The sequence below is a fragment of the Oryctolagus cuniculus genome, chromosome 10 (genome assembly GCF_964237555.1).
Source record: "Oryctolagus cuniculus chromosome 10, mOryCun1.1, whole genome shotgun sequence".
NCBI classification, from domain to species: domain Eukaryota; kingdom Metazoa; phylum Chordata; class Mammalia; order Lagomorpha; family Leporidae; genus Oryctolagus; species Oryctolagus cuniculus.
This window is the reverse complement of record NC_091441.1, coordinates 29,024,410-29,041,868: the sequence shown is the minus strand read 5'-3', so window position 1 is coordinate 29,041,868 and position 17,459 is coordinate 29,024,410. Positions and strand designations below refer to the sequence as shown.

General features: G+C 55.3%; 1 protein-coding gene across 9 annotated transcripts in view; it reads left to right on the top strand.

Annotated features, from left to right (window-relative positions):
- The window catches only part of CTIF (cap binding complex dependent translation initiation factor), a 301,086-nt gene that overhangs the window by 253,265 nt on the left and 30,362 nt on the right, over nt 1–17,459 (top strand). For all 9 annotated transcript variants that reach the window (XM_017344168.3, XM_017344167.3, XM_051851238.2 and 6 more), the window contains one exon: nt 7,270–7,425. In XM_017344168.3, coding sequence (XP_017199657.2) covers nt 7,270–7,425 — 156 coding nt within the window. The remainder of the gene's footprint in view (nt 1–7,269; nt 7,426–17,459) is intronic.

Sequence of the window (17,459 nt, the reverse complement as noted above, 5' to 3'; positions counted from 1 at the left end):
TGAGAGGGAGAGACAGAGAGAAAGGTCTTCCTTCTGTTTGGTTCATCCCCCAAATGGCTGCTACGGCCGTAGCTATGCCAATCCGAAGGCAGGAGCCAGGCGCCTCCTCCTGGTCTCCCATGTGGGTGCAGGGGCCCAAGGACCTGGGCCATCCTCCACTGCACTCCCTGGCCACAGCAGAGAGCTGGACTGGAAGAGGAGCAACCAGGACTAGAACCCAGCACCCATATGGGATTCCAGCGCCGAAGGCAGAGGATTAGCCAAGTAAGCCACAGTGCTGGCCCTGAAAATGAGTGTTGATTTCACACTTACGATGTGTCATTTTAGATAGCCACATTTCAAGCACGCGGTGGGCACGAGCTGCTTTGTGTACAGCAGCTCTCGCGGTGAGTGACCTAGATTGACATGCTATATTTTCTTCCTTTATTTAATAGCCAAAATAGTTAAGACTATAAATCAACCTCTTGTTTGTAGCCTTAGCCACATCCTGCAAGTTTTTATAGCTCTTTATTTCCTAAATCATCTGTATATTTGATTCATCTCTATCCCATCTTTCAAGAGAACACCTTTAATAGTTCTAAGCAATTGGCAGTTTTTAAAATTATTGTCAAGTCTTGGTTTCAGCATGTAACCTACGTGATTTCTATGTTTTGAAAAGTATACTGGAGTCACAGCTTAGTATGAGACCTTTTAAAATTTAGCCTTATTAATATAGTATTTAAGTCATCTAAATAATTCATTTTTTGTCTATTTAGTAAGCCACGGAAAGTTATGTTTTCCTGTACAATTCTTTCTGGTTTTCTTTTTAAATGTATTTGAAATGGGGGGGGGGGGAGGGAGAGGGAGGCAAGGAGAGAAAAGAGAGAGGGGAGAGAGAGAGAGATTGCTCTCCCGTCTGCTGGTTCACTCCCCAGATGGCCGCAACCACTGGGGCTGGGCCCGCTGAAGCCAGGAATTTCCTCCAGGTCTCTCACATGGGCGCAGGGCCCCAAGGACTTGGGCCATCTCCCCACTGCTTTCCCAGGCACATTAGCAGGAAGCCAGATGGGAAGTGGAGAAGCCGGGACTTGAACAAGCACACAAACAGGATCACAGGCGCAGCTTAACCTGCTACACCACAACACCAACTCCTTTCTCTGGTCCTTCATTATTATTATTATTATTATTCAATAGTTTTTGATGTATCCTGAGTCTATGCTATTTTTATCTATATAATTAATCTTATTTAATGATTATCTTTAAAAAATGCTTTGTTTATACCATTGCTTTAATTGTGCCTTCACTTGTCCACAGTTGGTTTTACCCATGCCTTCAGTTCTGCTGGTGGTCACTAGTATTTACTTTTAGCATTTTGAAAGGCAGTCCTGTAACTTACATTTCCCTGATTACCACCCAAGAAAGAAGCAATAACCTGTGAATTTTTATGTCCTACATTAGGAAAAGTTGCGTGCTTTACCACCTTCCATCCCCTGCCTGCCAGTCTTTACCAGTCTCTAGAAATTTCATCTGGGATGGTTACCTCATTATTACTATGAAATTATCATTTAAATTGCATGTTAAAATGAAGTATCTTCTCTGTCGAGGATTATGTCTCACTTTTGATTTGATCTTATCACCATAGTTATCTATTTTGGTTTTGTTAAATATTTTTTAAAGATTTCTTTATTTGAAGGCAGAGTTACAGAAAGGCAGAAAGAGAGAGAGAGAGGGAGAGAGAGGGAGAGAGAGGGAGGTCTTCCATCCACTGATTCACTCCCTAGTGGCCAGAGCTGCACCAATCTGAAGCCAGGAACCAGGAGCTTGTTCCAGGTCTCCCACGTAGGTGCAGGGGCCCAAAGGACATGGGTCATCTTTTACTGCTTTCTCCAGGCCATAGCAGAGAGCTGGATCGGAAGTGGAGCAGCCAGGTCTCGAACCGGCACCCATATGGGATGCCAGCACTGCAGGCAGTGGCTTTTCCCGCTACACCACAGCACTGTCCCCTGTTATCTATTTTTGACTTCACTTCATAAGTTTGCCTGATTTCAGTTTCATCTCCCTTCCGGTTCTTCTAGACCATGATTGCCTCAAAGTTGACTCGTAAGGTTTGCTGGCTGGAACATGATTTCAAGAAAGTTTTAATTTTTTTAATTATTTTTAATTGTAGTAAGGGGAAAAAAAGCACAGAAATGTCCCCATTTCTCCCATTACTGAGTGTACAAGTCAGTGGTATTAACCGCGTGGGCCTCCTTGTGCACTCTCTACTTTTTCATCTTGCAAAACTGAAACTCTGCAGCCATAGGACAACTCCCCATGTCCCCCTCCCCAGCCCCTCCGAACCCCTCCCCCATGCTACTGTGAATTTGACTGCTCTGGCTGACTGTAGAGGGAATCAAACAGTATTGGCCCGGTTTGTGACTGCTTTGTTGACGTAGCGTGCTCACGCTTCACCCGTCAGCGTGTCCTTCCTTCGGGAAGGCTGAGTAGCACTCCCTGTGTGCATACGCCGTGTTTTTGACCCAGTCGTCTGGGGAGGGGCACTGGGGTTGCTCTGGCCATTAATGTTGTGTGAGTTGGATGTGCAGGTCTTGCTTTCAGTTCTTCTGGGTATGTACCCAGCAGTGGAATTGCTGACTCATATGCTAATTCTACTTTTCAGTCTTTGAAGAATTTCCATACTATTTTCCATAGTGGCCTTGCCATTTAACTTTTTAAAGATAAGCCTCTAATCCTCCACCTTGCGGCGCCGGCACACCGGGTTCTAGTCCCGGTTGGAGCGCTGGATTCTGTCCCGGTTGCTCCTCTTCCAGGCCAGCTCTCTGCTGTGGCCCGGGAGTGCAGTGGAGGATGGCCCAAGTCCTTGGGCCCTGCACCCCACGGGAGACCAGGAGAAGTACCTGGCTCCTGCCATCGGATCAGTGCGGTGCGCCGGCCGCAGCGCACCGGCCGCGGCGGCCATTGGAGGGTGAACCAACGGCAAAGGAAGACCTTTCTCTCTGTCTCTCTCACTCACTGTCCACTCTGCCTGTCAAAAAAATAATAATAATAATAATAAGCCTGTAGGGGAGACTTGTCTTAAACCCTGGCGTGGGTAAGAGCTGTCCCTTGCTGCCTCTGTGTCTCTGGATTTTAACTTCAAATATGAAAGGATAAGGCCGGACTTCCGTTCCTTTGTAAGCAACCTGAGTTTATTATTCCCCTCTATAACTACTTTTAGAATTTCTCCTTTTCCTTAAAATTAAAAAAAAAAAGAAAATTCTCCTGCTAAGTTTAAATAGGCTCAGCAAGGCTGTGGGGCCCTTTTACCTGAAGAGTTCACTTTTTAAAACAAAGTGCTTTATTGTCATTTTTATGCCTCTTATTGATACAGCACCTCAAATACTTTGCTTTTATTTGGGGGCTTTGTCCTTGCACTGGGCTGTGTAGGTGTTGTCCGCGTCACTCTTTCTGCAGCCTCTACCCTCCCCTCTGCTGCCTCTGATGTGTGTCCCTTTGCTGCCGGAGTCCTGACCGTTGGTTCCTTCCTGTCCCCTGTTCCCGTCTCACACTTCATGTCTGCCCGAGGCCTGTGGCTCATCCTGACCCCGTCTCAGCACCATTGCAGGATCCACACCGTCATCCTTCTTAACACATGCGAGCCCACTCGTTTTGTGCTGGGATTATTTTATGTATTTGTAGGCTGTTGTTAACCTTTTCAGTGTGCGTTTCCAGAATTCTCCAAAGTACGCCCCTGCCCTGCAGAGCAGGGTCTTCCCCCGGCCACCATATTGCTTTTCTCCTTCTTTACCCTTGAACGAGGAAGGCTCCGTCTGGTCTTCGTGTTCGCCTGGGGATCATCCTCGGCGTCACTCAGCGTCGGCGGAGGTCATCACAGAGGCTGCCTTTCAGACCTGGAGTCGGTGGTGTCTCCCCGTGCCCCTCCCAAGTCCAGCTTCCAGTAACTGCCAGGCACGCAGTCTCCTGGCCAGCGTCTTTAGCCAAAACACAGTCCTCTCTTCGCCATGGAGTATCAGGAGGAAAGCAAGTCCAGCCATGGGCCTTTGATCAAATGTAGGCTTCTTTAAAACTCTAGTCCCTAGCACACACTGCCCTGCTGGCGTCTGCCCGGAAGCACTGTCCCTCCCCATCTCCTCTGCCCCTGGCACAGCCCTGGGTCTCCAAGGCTCGCAGCAGGGCAGCGTGGAAGGGAATTGCTTTAATGCACAGGCCCAGGGCTTGGCTTGTAACCACTTCCTGTCGACCACGCAGGGCCAAGCAGAGGGAGGGGTCGAAGCTCCAGTCTTCTGGGTCAGGGGCCGCACCGTTTCCTGGTGAGGGCCCTTTAGTCCATGGTGTTGGCTCCGAGTCTGGTAGGAGTCCCCTGGCTCACAGCTCTCTCCCTCTCCTCGGCGTTCTTGCGTCTCCTGTGTGTGCCTTCGTAGGAATTTTTATGGGCAATGGTAGAAGGGCAAGTTGGGCACTGATGGAAGTGCACCATGTTAACACCCAAGTTGGCACTTTAGAAAGGCCTAGAGTTGCAGTTCTCAGCCCTGGTTGCACACTGGGCGCTGTGAACAGTGGGAGCTATGAGCAGTGGCCAGTGTCCCGTGTGATTCTGGCCAGTTCCATGAGTCTCTGGGGGTGGAGCAGGGCCTCAGTACCTTCCAGTCCCCTCCAGATGACTCCTGTGTGCCCCGGGGCTGAGATGCTTCATCCAGAGCAGGGAACGGGCTTCGTTCTCACTCAGGATCTACAACTGTGCGTTCCCCTCCTCCAGTGTTCTGATCTCTTTGGGCCTCAGTTCTCCCCTCCCCCCACACTTTACAATGAAAAATGTTGCCTGCCCCTGCTCTGATCACACAGGAATAGTATGGGATAAACACAGGTTAATGAAGGGAAGCAGCAAAAAGACTGGTGACTTTAAGGCCAACAGGCCAGGGCGCTTTCCCAGCTTTACAGTGGACACCGTGTGCTGTAAAACCCATGCACTCGCAGCTCCCCTGACCCCTAGGGTGATCCCTCTCCAGTCTCGCTACTAGCGAGGGGACACACAGCCAGCAAAGGGACTGGCCACTCCCAAAGCCCAGGGGTCTCTTTAAGGGAGCCTGCCCTGGCTCAGCCCCTAGGGTGGGAGTCAAACATAACGACTCCGGGTCCTGCACACGGCAGCTGTCAGCAGGTAGACACTGCCCTGGGGAGCGAGGTCCACAGGTGGACTTCCAGGCATGGCGTGGACAAAGGCCTGGAGGAGAGTGAAGACTTGGAGCATGGCTGAGAGCTTGGATTCTGATTGCAACTTTTCCAACTTAGAAACACTCGTGCGACCGCGAGACAGTGCACGTGTCTGCTTGCTTCCCCGCAGTCCCTGTTATTCTCTGAGTTTGCTCCCAGCATGAGGCTGTGCACAGCACAGGAGAGCCGGGGAGCACATGATCAAGTATGCTCTCCAGAGCAAGGAGACCTGGGTTTAAGGCCCAGCTCCGCCGTGTGCCTTCCGGAAGCTCAGAATCACCATCTATGCGACGGGGCTATGTAGGGTCGTTGCGATGCGTGAATGACGAGGAAGGTCGCTGCCTCATAGACAGCTGCTGCTGCTGTTTCACACAGGGGTAGAGGTAGAGTCACCACTTACAACACACGCTGGTGATTGATGCGACTCTGACGGTTACACACTGTGCCCTTGGCTCATCGAGAGCTGGGACTGGTGGGGCTCCTCTTGGCGATCTGCTCACCTGCCGCTGACTGGCCGGCTGAGGAGCCGGGGCGGGTCCTTGTGAATGGCATGGTCATTGCACGTAGGAGAGACATCGACTGAGGGCCTCCCACCTCTAGCCTGGCCTGATGGCCCCAAGGATGGTCTATTCGTGACGTTAGAAGAAGCCTGACAGGAGACATAACCTCCTGGGGCTTTAGGTCAGAGCTGACACCTGTCACTTCTGCCTCATTCTGGTGGCCAAAGGGGGTTACATGGCCAGAACCAACGACACAGGCAGGACAACGTGTTTCTGAACGTGACTGAAGCCTCCATATCCACTGCGCAGGAGCTCCGTGTTTGCTCTCGTCCTGCCTGGACGTCTGCAGTAGTCCCTGCCTGCTCTGCACGCCCCTGCCGCAGTTGCCTAGGGGCATTCCAGACCCAGACCCCCAGCCCAGAGACTTCCCTCTGAACATCCCAGGGGACCAGCTCTTATTGCCTCTGTCCCCCTGCCGCTCCCCCTTCCCGGCTCCGCTGCTGCAGCCCCGCTGGTTACACCTCCCTGTTTCCCACATACCTGTGTTATCCCCTTGCGCCTGCCTCTCTTGCCATTCTCCCCACCCCAAAGGCCGCCATGCTCCCATGTCAGCATCCTGGCCTCTTGCGGGGCCCTGACCTCCAGGTAGTAACTCTGGGGCCGGCACTGTGGCACGTTGGGTTGGGCCTCCACTCGCGATGCCAGCATCCTGGGTCAGAGCACTGGGTCTCACCCAGGTCTCTCCCGGTGCTCCTGGGAAGGCAGTAAGGGAGCCCCAAGTCCTTGGGCCCCTGCCACCCACGTGGGACACCTGAATGGAGCTACTGGCTCACGGCTGCTGGCTTCAGCCTGGCCCAGCCCTGGCTGCTGTGGCCCTTTGGGGAGCAAACTAGTAAATGAAAGATTTATTTCTTTCTTTGTCTCTCCTTATCATTCTGCCTTTCAAATAAATAAATTAGATAGTCTTTTTTAAAAGAAAGTAACAGCTCCCATCTCTGTGCTCCCAGAGTCCCTTTACTGAACCCCTGTGAAGGCTTTGAATACCTTCCATCTTGTGCACGGACGGGAACTAACATGCTTGTCCCAGCCCCTAGTGTAGTGCCTGGTGCCGGGAGCAGGGGGATGACACGTGTGAGGAGGAGGAATGGATAAACGCGTGCACGAATGCCTCTAATTTTCCCACTATCCTTGAGGACCCCCGCGGCAGGGGCCGGAGCTTATGCCTCTAGCCCAGTGCCGAGGCTAAGATGGGCCATGGCTGACCCCATGCAAGCGGACAGTGTTCTGGTCCCGTTGCTGATGCAGAGCTGTGACGGGGTCACAAAGGTGCATGGATTCGCCACAAGGAGTTGAATGGCCACAGGGGAGGGGTCCTCTCCCTCTCCATCCTGTCCCTGTGTCCCCAGCGCAGTGTTGGGGCCAGGCAGGGGCATCCTGGCAAAGGAATGGCAATGCAGAGAGAGGTGTGGTCGCGGCACCAAGCTGGGGACGCCTGAGGAGGAGGTCCTGCGCGGGAGGTCGGGATGGCCCTGCTTGCTCGCACGGGGCGAGGTTGACGGGGTGTCTTGTGCCTCCACAGAAGGACTTCACGGTGCGCGAGGAGCTGCAGCAGCAGGACGTGGAGCGCTGGCTGGGCTTCATCACCTTCCTGTGCGAGGTGTTCGGCACCATGCGCAGCAGCACGGGCGAGCCCTTCCGCGTGCTCGTGTGCCCCATCTACACCTGCCTCAGGGAGGTAAGAGACGCCCGCGGCACCTGCTGCACCGGCGAGCATGTCGGGAAAGCAGCTGTGTGCACGGGTCTCCGCCACGGACCCGTCTACCATCCGATTACTGCTTTTCGAAAGAACCCGTTTGCTTCCAAATGTTGTTGAAGAAAAGAATAACCGGGAAGCTTTGGGGGAAGCAAGAACTCAGTGGGGCACTTGTGCTACCGGATGTTAAATCACTCTCTGTAAGGTCACCCTGGTCGCTCTCGGGCGCGGGAGCGTGGCACAGTGATTAAGAAGCCACAAGGGATGCCCACATCCTCCGTTAGAACACCTGGTTCAAGTTCTGGCTCTTCCCTCTTCTGATTCTGGCCCCGCTAATGCCCACCCTGGGAGGCAGCGGTGATGGCTCTGGGACTTGGGTCCCTGCCACCCACGTGGGAGACCCAGATTGAGTTCCGGGCTCCTGGCCTCAGCGTGGCCCAGCTCTGCTGTTGGGGGCCTTTGGAGAGTAAATCAGCAGATGGAAGCTCTGTCTGTCTGCCACTCTGCCTCTAAGATGAAAATAAATGAGAATTGGAGGGAGGCTGGTCGGGGGCTGTTGCTGCTGTCCAGGGCGAGGCCGGCGGCTGGGAACATTGCCGTGCAGGGGAGGGAGGGAGTATGGGGTCCAGTGGTGATTTCAGTCAGAACAAAGCACTTGCCGATGGGAGATGTAGGGAAGGCAGCAGTGGCGGGAGCTCCCCTCGGCCCCGGGCCAGCCTGTGGCACCATTTTCTGGGTTCTCTAGCACGGGAAGAGAAACAGGATCAGAGTGAAAAGCAGGAGTCGTCTTCCCCGGTCCCCAGCCGGCGTCCTGAGGCCGTTTGGGCAGAAGGCTCTGCAGAGCCAGAAGGGGTCGCGGCAGAGAGGGGACTAGGAGTGAATGTCTGTGTGCCTAGCGCTCGAGCCTGGGGCCCGAGGGACTCACCCAGCAAGAGCGGGGAGGAGGGGCAGGAGGGTGAGGTGCCGGAGAAGGCTCCAGAAGAGCACGTGCAGGCCGGCACAGCCTGAGCCAGCCCCTCCCACCCCGCAGCCCCCTGCGATGGCACCGCCACAGGGAGGGACAGCCTCTGCAGACCAAGGGATCCGGGCAGACGAGGAGGTCCTGGGGCAGGGGCAGTGGAGGTGGGCGGGCAGAGTGGCCAGGTCTCCAGAGAAATTCTTTTAACCAAAGGCAGCAGAAAGAGGCAGAAAAAGGAGGTTGGGGAACCAAGGGATGTGTTTGCGGGTCTGAAAGAAACAAGGTAGCAGAGCAGTAAGGGAAGGCAGGGGCACTGGCGAGGTTCTGGAAGCGTCCGTTGGCCAACCGGGTCCCTCCTGGTGACTGTAAACCTGCATGTCTTGCAACTGTGCAGTCAGCTCACGCACACACTGGGAGGTAGACCAGGTTGGCTCACGCACACACTGGGAGGTAGACCAGGTCAGCTCACGCACACACTGGGAGGTAGACCAGGTCAGCTCACGCACACACTGGGATTCAGACCAGGTCAGCTCACGCACACACTGGGCGGTAGACCAGGTCGGCTCACGCACACACTGGGAGGTAGACCAGGTCAGTTCACAAACACACTGGGCGGTAGACCAGGTCGGCTCACGCACACACTGGGCGGTAGACCAGGTCGGCTCACACGCACACTGGACGGTAGACCAGGTCGGCTCACACGCACACTGGGCGGTAGACCAGGTCGGCTCACGCGCACACTGGGTGGTAGACCAGGTCAGCTCACGCACACACTGGGCGGTAGACCAGGTCAGCTCACGCACACACTGGGTGATAGACCAGGTCAGCTCACGCACACACTTGTTTCAGACTCAGACAAGCCGGCCGCTCTGGACTTGGCTGTGCACTCACAGGGTCTTGGCTCAGGATGCAGCCCCGGGAGGACCAGCGGCTCATGCTTTGGCATCCCTTTGGGATGGGTGGCAGGGAGCTGCATCACCCTGCGCCCCTGACAACTCACCTCATGATAAGCACTGTTCTAGGGCAGTGACCTGAATTACCCAGCACATTGCCCTGCAGTATCAGGACACCTCCTGGTGTGGCTGTCACCTGCTCCCCGAGCAGGAAGCAGGGCTGTTGCCGAGCGCTGGCCTGGCTTCTGGGACACTTTTCACACTGCCTGAGGCAGTGCAGACCTGGTGTGAGATCCGGACAGCATCAGGTCAGCCCGGCCCCTCTGATTGCACACTTGTGTGAGATACACAGACCCAACCCCTGCTTCTAGAGAATTCAAAGAGTAAAAAAAAAAAAAAAAAAAAATCATCTATGGCTTCCACCATTCTGTAAAGCAAGCAACCAGAGCCCTGGGTACCAAGCTAGCGTGTCATCCCTGGGGCCAGGGTTCAAATCCTGGCTCTGCTGTTACAGCGGTCCTGCCTCGGGTGAGGGATCACCTGCTCTGAGCTTTGGTTTGTCCACCTGTGACGCAGACTCCTGCTGTACTGTGTTCTCTGTAAGGGCATGCAGAGGACGGCATGGGGTGGAGCGGGAACTAGGTGTACCAGGGCACTCACAGTAGGGCCCTGTGGCCCTCAGAGAGCTGCGTGCCTCCAGGCAGACAGGACTCTCAGGGACTGGGCACATGTTGACCTGCATGGGGCACAGGACTGAGTGCCTGCCCCAGGATGCACGACCCACCCCCTGCCAGGCTGGCCTGGAGCGCCTCATCTCCTGACCCAGGATTCTCTCCGGCAGACAGCCTGGCTTTCCCAAAACAGGGCCTTAAGGAAAGCTAGGGCCAAAGAGCGGTGCCCAGGGGGTCTCACTTATCTCCTGGGGAACCTGGTGCCTTTCCCGGCTCCCTGGAGGCCCCTGAATTCCCAGAGCCAGTTGTTGCCTCCCTGCTTTATCGTACACACCCCTATCAGGACTGACCAAGGCCCCAGAGCAGGCGGAGGGAGCTCCTGGAAGTTTCCGGAGCCCAAGGCACTGTTGCTACCTCCCTCCATGCTGGAAAAGCTCAGGCTGGCCCCCGCCCCTCCCTGGGACCCTGTTGCCCCCAGAACTCCCCCCAGACCCCCAGGTGCAGCCCCCCACTAGATGACGCAGGTCACGCCCCCTAGGCCTCTGCAACAGGATGTGTCTGGGTGGCGCCCAGAGCCCCCAGCACCATCAGTCCCCGCTGTGGGCCCGGGCTCACCCTGCCTGCCTCCCTGTGGCCAGCCAGAGCCAGAGTTGCCTTTTCTCATGGTCATGGCCACCCTCTCCATCCTCTGCTGTGTACCCCACTGGGGCTCCCCTGCTTCTCCTTCTTTGTGCCCCTGAGTCGAACCCAAACCCACTGCCATCTCGGTGTCAGGATCTCATTTAGAACAGACCTCACGGGAGGGGACAGAGTGCTCAGAGCCGGGCCCCAGGCCCTTGAAGACTGGGTGTGCGCTCGGTCCCTGGGCCCACCAGCCTGGAGGGCACCAGCTCCCTGCACAGAAGGAGGCCCCTGCGGATCCCCTGCCACCCTGAGCCCTCCCCTCAGTTACCCACTCCCAGGCTCTCTGTCCTCCTGGCCCTGGCACTTCCTCCCAGGCCCCGCTCAAAGCCACTTCTGTGACGCTCCCCTGAGCCCGGGCCCCCAGCCCAGCACCCAGAGGCTCCCTCCTGCGGGCCCAGGCGGCGCCCCCATCCGTGCTGCTGCGTCCTCAACTCCATCGTCCCACTGTGGCCTGAGGGTAGCATTCAGGGAGGCAGCAGCACGTGCATCGGGCCTCCTTTCTCTGTAGACTCGCGCAGCACCAGGTTTCCAGGGGGGAACGGATGCTCAGGGCCCCCAGCCTCCCGTGGCAGAGTCAGCCCTGGAATCCAGGTCTCGCAAGTGGCGCCCCTCCCTGGCCCGCTTGTGGTGTTCTCAGTCCGTCACCCAGCTCCAGCTACGTGGCGGGAACCCTGTGGCGCGGAAGCTGCGCTGGCCACCGATACCGCGCGCAGGTCAGACATCCTCCTCTGAGGATGGAGAAAGGTGGTGGCCACGGAGCCGGCACACTGTCCCGGAGCGAGTGTGCCTCAGACGAGGAGGTTCCCGGAGTAGCAGAAGCCAACTCTGGGTTGTGCACACTGCCCAAGGCCCTCTGCCCCCTGTCCACAGCTCGTATCTGCTTGGCAAATTCGTTTTTAGTTTTTGTTGTTGTATTTTAGGACTTCCTTGTGCTAAGAACACTAAACGTGAGAGCTCCCTCCTGGCGGGTCTTTAAGTCCTGTTACCTGTAGGCGTGTGGTGCTCAGCACGCGCCCACCTGGCATGACTGAGGGGCCTCTCCCTGCACCCCTCCCTCAGCCACTGGCGACCGCCATTCTGCCGTCTGCCCCCAGAATCCCCCCACGTAAGCAGAACCACGCAGCACTGGACCTCGCAGCATTAGCACGACGCCCTCAGAGTCGTCCATGCCATTGCACATGGCAGGGTGTCTTTCTTTCTAAAAGCTGAATGGTATTCCCTGGGCGGGCGTCTGACGCTCAGGACACCCGCCTCCCATTTCCGAGAGCCTGGTGTGAGTCCCAGCTGCTCTGCTTCCAATCCAGCTTCCTGCGAATGCGCTTCCCGGACCGGGGGCAGGGTGGGGGGCGGGTGGCAGCAGCTGTGGCTCAAGTACTTAGATCCCGGCCACCCACATGAGAGACCTGGATGGAGTTCTTAGCTCTGGACATCAGCCCGACCCAGCCCTGGCTGCTGTGGGCATTTAGGGGGCAAACCAGAAAACCTCTCTCTCTCTCTTTGTCTTGCTGCCTTTCAAATAAAATAGGAAAAATCAGTATTCCATTGTATGCATATATTTTGACTACACTCATCTGTGTGTTAGGTTGTTTCCCTCCGCATCCCGGCTACTGCTAATAGGGCTGCGTGGACCTGGGAATGTTAATATCACTTTGAGATTACATTTTCAATTTTTCTGGATAAATACCCAGAAGCGAAATCGCTGGGTCACATGGCAGTCCTATTTTTAAGTTTTTGAGGAATCTCTGTGCTCTTCACAATGGCTGTAGCAGTTTGCACTCCCAGCAGTGGTATCCCAGTGTTGCAGTCTCTCCTCATCCTCGCCAGCTTTGGCAGTCAGCATCCTGCCCCTCGCTGTGGTGCTTTCCCGGACGGTGATGACATGGAGCATCTCTTGGTAAATCTGCGGCCGTTTATATTCATATGTCGTCTGTTACACTCGTAGGTCTATTCAGATCCTTAGCCGATTTTTCATGGGGTTGTTAATTTTTTTGCTATTTAGTTATAGGAGTCTCTTACGTATCTTGGATATTCATCTGCTATCAGACGCATGGCTTGGGGACATTCCCTCCCGTTCTGCAGGTTGTCTCGGTCTGTTGATTGTCTCCTTGGCTGTGCAAAAAGTTTTTTGGTCTGATGCCATCTTGGGAACTTGTCTGTTTTCACTTTTGTTGTCTGTGCTTTTGGGGTCTGATCTAAAAATTCATTGCCCAGGCCAGTGTCAGGTCCCGTTGCTCTTTGTTTTCTTCTGGTAGTTTTGGTTCAAGTCTTACAGTTAAGTCGATCCATTTTGAGGCGATTTTTGCATATGGTGTGAGGTAAGGATCCAGTGTCATGCTTTTTCATGAGGATATCCAGTCTTCCTAACGCTGATCCTTGAAGAGATTGTCTTTTGCCTCATGTGTGTTCTTAACATCCTTGTTGAAGATCACTTAGCCATAAATGTGCAGATTTATTTCTGAGGTTCTGTTCTGTTCCTTTTGTCTTTATGCCTGTTTTGTACCATGCTGTTTTGATTTTTGTAGCTTTGTAATATATTTTCAAATCAGGAAGTATGATGCCTCCAACTTTGTACTTCTTTATTCAAGACTGCTTAGGCTATTTGGATGCCTTTGTGGTTTGATATGAATTTTAGAATTGTTTTTGATGTTTCTGTTTAAAAAATGCCATTTAGGTTTTCTTTTAAAAAACATATTTATTTGAAAGTCAGAGTTACACAGAGAGAGAAGGAGAGGCAGAGAGATAGAGAGAGGTCTTCCACCCGCTGTTTCACTCCCCAATTGGCTGCAACAGCCAGAGCTGCACCAATGCAAAGCTAGGCGCCAGGAGTTTCTTCCAGGTCTCCCACATGGTGCAGGGGCCCAAGGACTTGGTTCATCTTCCACTGCTTTCCCAGGCCATAGCAGAGAGCTGGATGGGAAGAGGAGCAGCCAGGACTGGAACCGGCGCCCATATGGGATGCCGGCACTGCAGGCAGCAGCTTTACCTGCTACGCCACAGCGCCGGCCCTGCCATTGAGGTTTTGATAGCAACCACTTTGAGTCTGTAGATTGCTCTGGGCAGTGTGAGCATCTTCACAAAGTTAAAAGTCTCCCAATCCATGATGAGGCGCAAGTCCAGGATTATTCTCTTGCCACTTGTATTCAACACAATACTAAGTTCTAGCCTGAGCAATTAGATAGGAAAAGAAACCAAAGAGATGCAAACCAGAAAGTAAGAAGTAATATTGTTGGGACCGGCACTGTGTGTAGTAGGTTAATGTTCCACTTGCAGTGCCGGCACCCTATATGGGCCTGGTTCAAGTCCCAGCTGCTCCTCTTTCTATCCAGCTCTCTGCTATGGCCTGGGAAAGCAGTAGAAGGTGGCCCAAGTCCTTGGGCCCCTACACCCACGTGGGAGACCCGGAAGAAGCTCCTGGCTCCTGGCTCCTGGCTTCAGATCGGTGCAGCTCTGGCCATTGCGGCCATTTGGGGAGTGAACCAGCAGATCGAAGACCTTTCTCTCTGTCTCTCCCTCTCTCTCTCTAACTCCACCTCTCAAATAAATAAAATAAAATCTAAAAACAAAAAAGAAGTAATATTATCCCTCTTTGCAGATGACATGACCTTATATACAAAAAACCGAAAAGACGCCACCAAAAAAAAAAAAAAAAAAAAAAAGATAGAACTAATGGAATCAACTTCAGCAAAGTTGTAGGAACCTAAATCAACATACATACAAAAACCAGTTGTGTTTCTACACTGGTAACAGACTGTCAGGGAAATTAGAAAGAACAGTCCCTACCATAGGTTCCACATTTAGGAACAGATTTAACCAAGGCAGGGAAAGACTTCTACGCTGAAAACTCTGAAACACTGAAGAAAGACGTGGAAGAAGCAGCCTTCTAAGGGCCCTGTCATCCTGCGAGGTCCCAGCAGACTGGGCTGCACACGCACATGCACACGCACATGCACATGCAAACACACCCCACAGGGCTGGAATGACTGCTACACACACACACCCCAGGGCTGGAATGACTGCTACACACACACACACACAAGCACATGCACACGCACCCCAGGGCTGGAATGCCTGCTACACACTCACACACACACACACACCCCAGGGCTGGAATGACTGCTACACACACACACACACACACACACAAGCACACACACACACGAGCACACACACGAGCACACACACACACAAGCACACACACACACACCCCAGGGCTGGAATGCCTGCTACACACACACATACACACACACACACACACACCCCAGGGCTGGAATGCCTGCTACACACACACATACACACACACACCAGGGCTGGAATTACCCATGGTGCCCAAGCTCAGGCTGTTGTCACATCCCTGTCTCGGCGGACATCTCTGAGCCCACCTGCCAGGCTGTGGGTCTGGCTTGCCCAGCACCCTCACGTCCTGGCTCTACCACGCTGCCCGCCTCTCCCACCCTCCGTCACCTCTGTGGCCCCGTGGTGCTTTGCCAGGCCCCCCTGGGCTGTCAGTGGAGGCCCCTCTCTGCACCCCCTTATTTGAGGGGCTTGGCGGAAAATTGCTCTGGCAGGAAAGTTCTCAACGAAGTTCCGTGTGCCTGTTCTCCCGCGCTTCCTCTCATCCTGCATCCCGCCCGGCAAACATTCGCTTTCCCGCTCCGTCCAGTCCCGCCAGCCACCTCTCCCCTCGTTCCCAGCGCCTGCTCTCCTGTGTCCGGCAGCCTTGGCCGGAGGTCGGGAGTGGACGGAGGGAGCAAGGGGAGGGGTGTGTCCCTCATTCCTCTGCACCCACCACAACCGCTCCCTCCCCTCCAGGCCCCAGAAGCCCCCTGGCGTCTCGGCAGGCGCCCCCGCCGCCGCCTCCGCGGGCAGCACTAGCCAAGGAGGAGAGCCCTGAGGCCAGCGAGCCGGGCTCCTCAGGAAATGAAATTGCTCCGTGCAACAATGAGAGGGCCGTTTTTTTAAAACTCTGTGCGAGAGTGTGCATTCAACTGCTCGCATTGTGTCTGCGCCGGGGATCTGACCTCGGGAAACACCAGGAGACGAACGGGTGTGGGTGGGGAGCCTCTGCTGGCTCGCAGGGCTGGGAGAGTCGGGCGGAACATTCCTGAGGGGCGCCTCGCCAAGGGGACCAGCCCCTCCCCCAGAGCGGAGCCCGCGGCTGCCCAGCCAGGGCCAGGGCAGGGAGGGACTCTGATGGAGCAGAGGCTGCCATGGGCGCTAGTCCTGCACCCGGAGCCCCTGCAGCTTTCACAGTCTCACACACACACACACACACACACACACACACACACTGCCTTCAATCAATGAAGCCGCACTTCCTGGGCATGGAGTTTGATGGGGGACAGATGTGAGCTGTCCAGGTGGTTGCAACAAGCAGCCGGGGTCAGCAGTGCGAGCTGCCCCACGCACAGGCCAGACGCACAGCCTTGGAGCCAGAGGCCCGGGTGTGCAGCCCAGTGGTGCTGACCGTGTTTCCTCTTGCTGGGCCTCAGTGTTCTTATCTGTAGCATGGGCATACGCAGGGTGTGTAGGGGGGAGATATACCGCCAGTTTGTTTTAAGGCTTCGAGCGAGTGAGATGTTCACCTAAAGCGAGTGGCCTGTGACAGCTGGATGGACAGCCAGCTGCCCCGTCGTGTTTTGCTCTTGGATGCAAACTGTGTCCCAGGCACAGGAGAAGGATGGGGTCGTCCCAGGCAGCCCCTTGCTCCCAACTGAGCACCCAAGGCCCCCACAATCAAACACGACCTCTAGCCACGCCAGCTGAGCTGCCACAGTTGTGTTTCCTCCTGTCTGGAGCGGTCTCCCTGCTCCTCCGGCCCGACTAGCCCACCTTCAGGGGCCCCCTAACTCCCCACTCCTCCCACGCTGCCCTGAGCCCCTTCCCTTGGGCACCCACAGACCTGGTGGGACTGTGGCCTGCTGTTCTCCGGACATGTCTTCCGCCAAGGGAGCCCTTCTCGGTTGCCTTTGAGTGATTTCAAGCTTTCACTGGAACCTGGCGGCAGCCCGGGTCTCATCTGTCACGGGACCCTGACTGCATTTCGCTGAGTTCTGTGCTCATTCATGAAGCAGCAGTTGGGTGTGAGACGGTGCCGCTTTCTTACTGAACTGCAGCACGTTTGCAGCAGTGCTGGGAGGGAGTGCAAGTTGTGATCCTCCCCCAAGAGGCTTGCAGGGCACTTGGCAACCACATCTGCAGAAAATATGCAGCCACGGAGACGTCAGTGAGCTGTGAGCCGGACATAGGTGGGGCCGGGGTCAAAGGGGAGATCTGGAGCTTCGGAGAAGGTCCTCTGTGGACAGGCACTGGGGTTGGGGCCTCCAGGAAGAAGAGCTGGAGCCAGGCCTGGGGGTGGGCGGCCCACCTGGAAAGCCAGCGCCTGACGCATGAGTGACGGGCTGGCTCGGACTCTGGCGGACCTAGGATGACAGCAAGAACTCAGAGTTTCCCAGCCAGAAGCACACCATTCGCTCCATAAGCCCTGAGAAAAATGCTGCTTCCTTGCTGGACGGAAGAGTCCCCCAGACACGTAGCCTCCCAGGAATGTGCTGACGCGAAGTCCACTCAGTCTGTAGCCCCCACCCCCCCGCCCGCCGAGGGCCCCCCAGGTGACTCAGGGCAGCGCAGTGAGGGTGGGAAGACAGCATGGGGAGCCCCGAGGGCAGGTGGGACAGGAGGCCTCCTCCAGGCTCCTGCTCGCCTTTCTACTTGTTCTTCCAGACACGACTCAGTGGGGCCTGCAGGGCTGGAGTGAAGTGGGAAAGCCAGGGGGCCCTGGGGCGCAGAGCCGGCCCGCACTGTCCCCTGAGG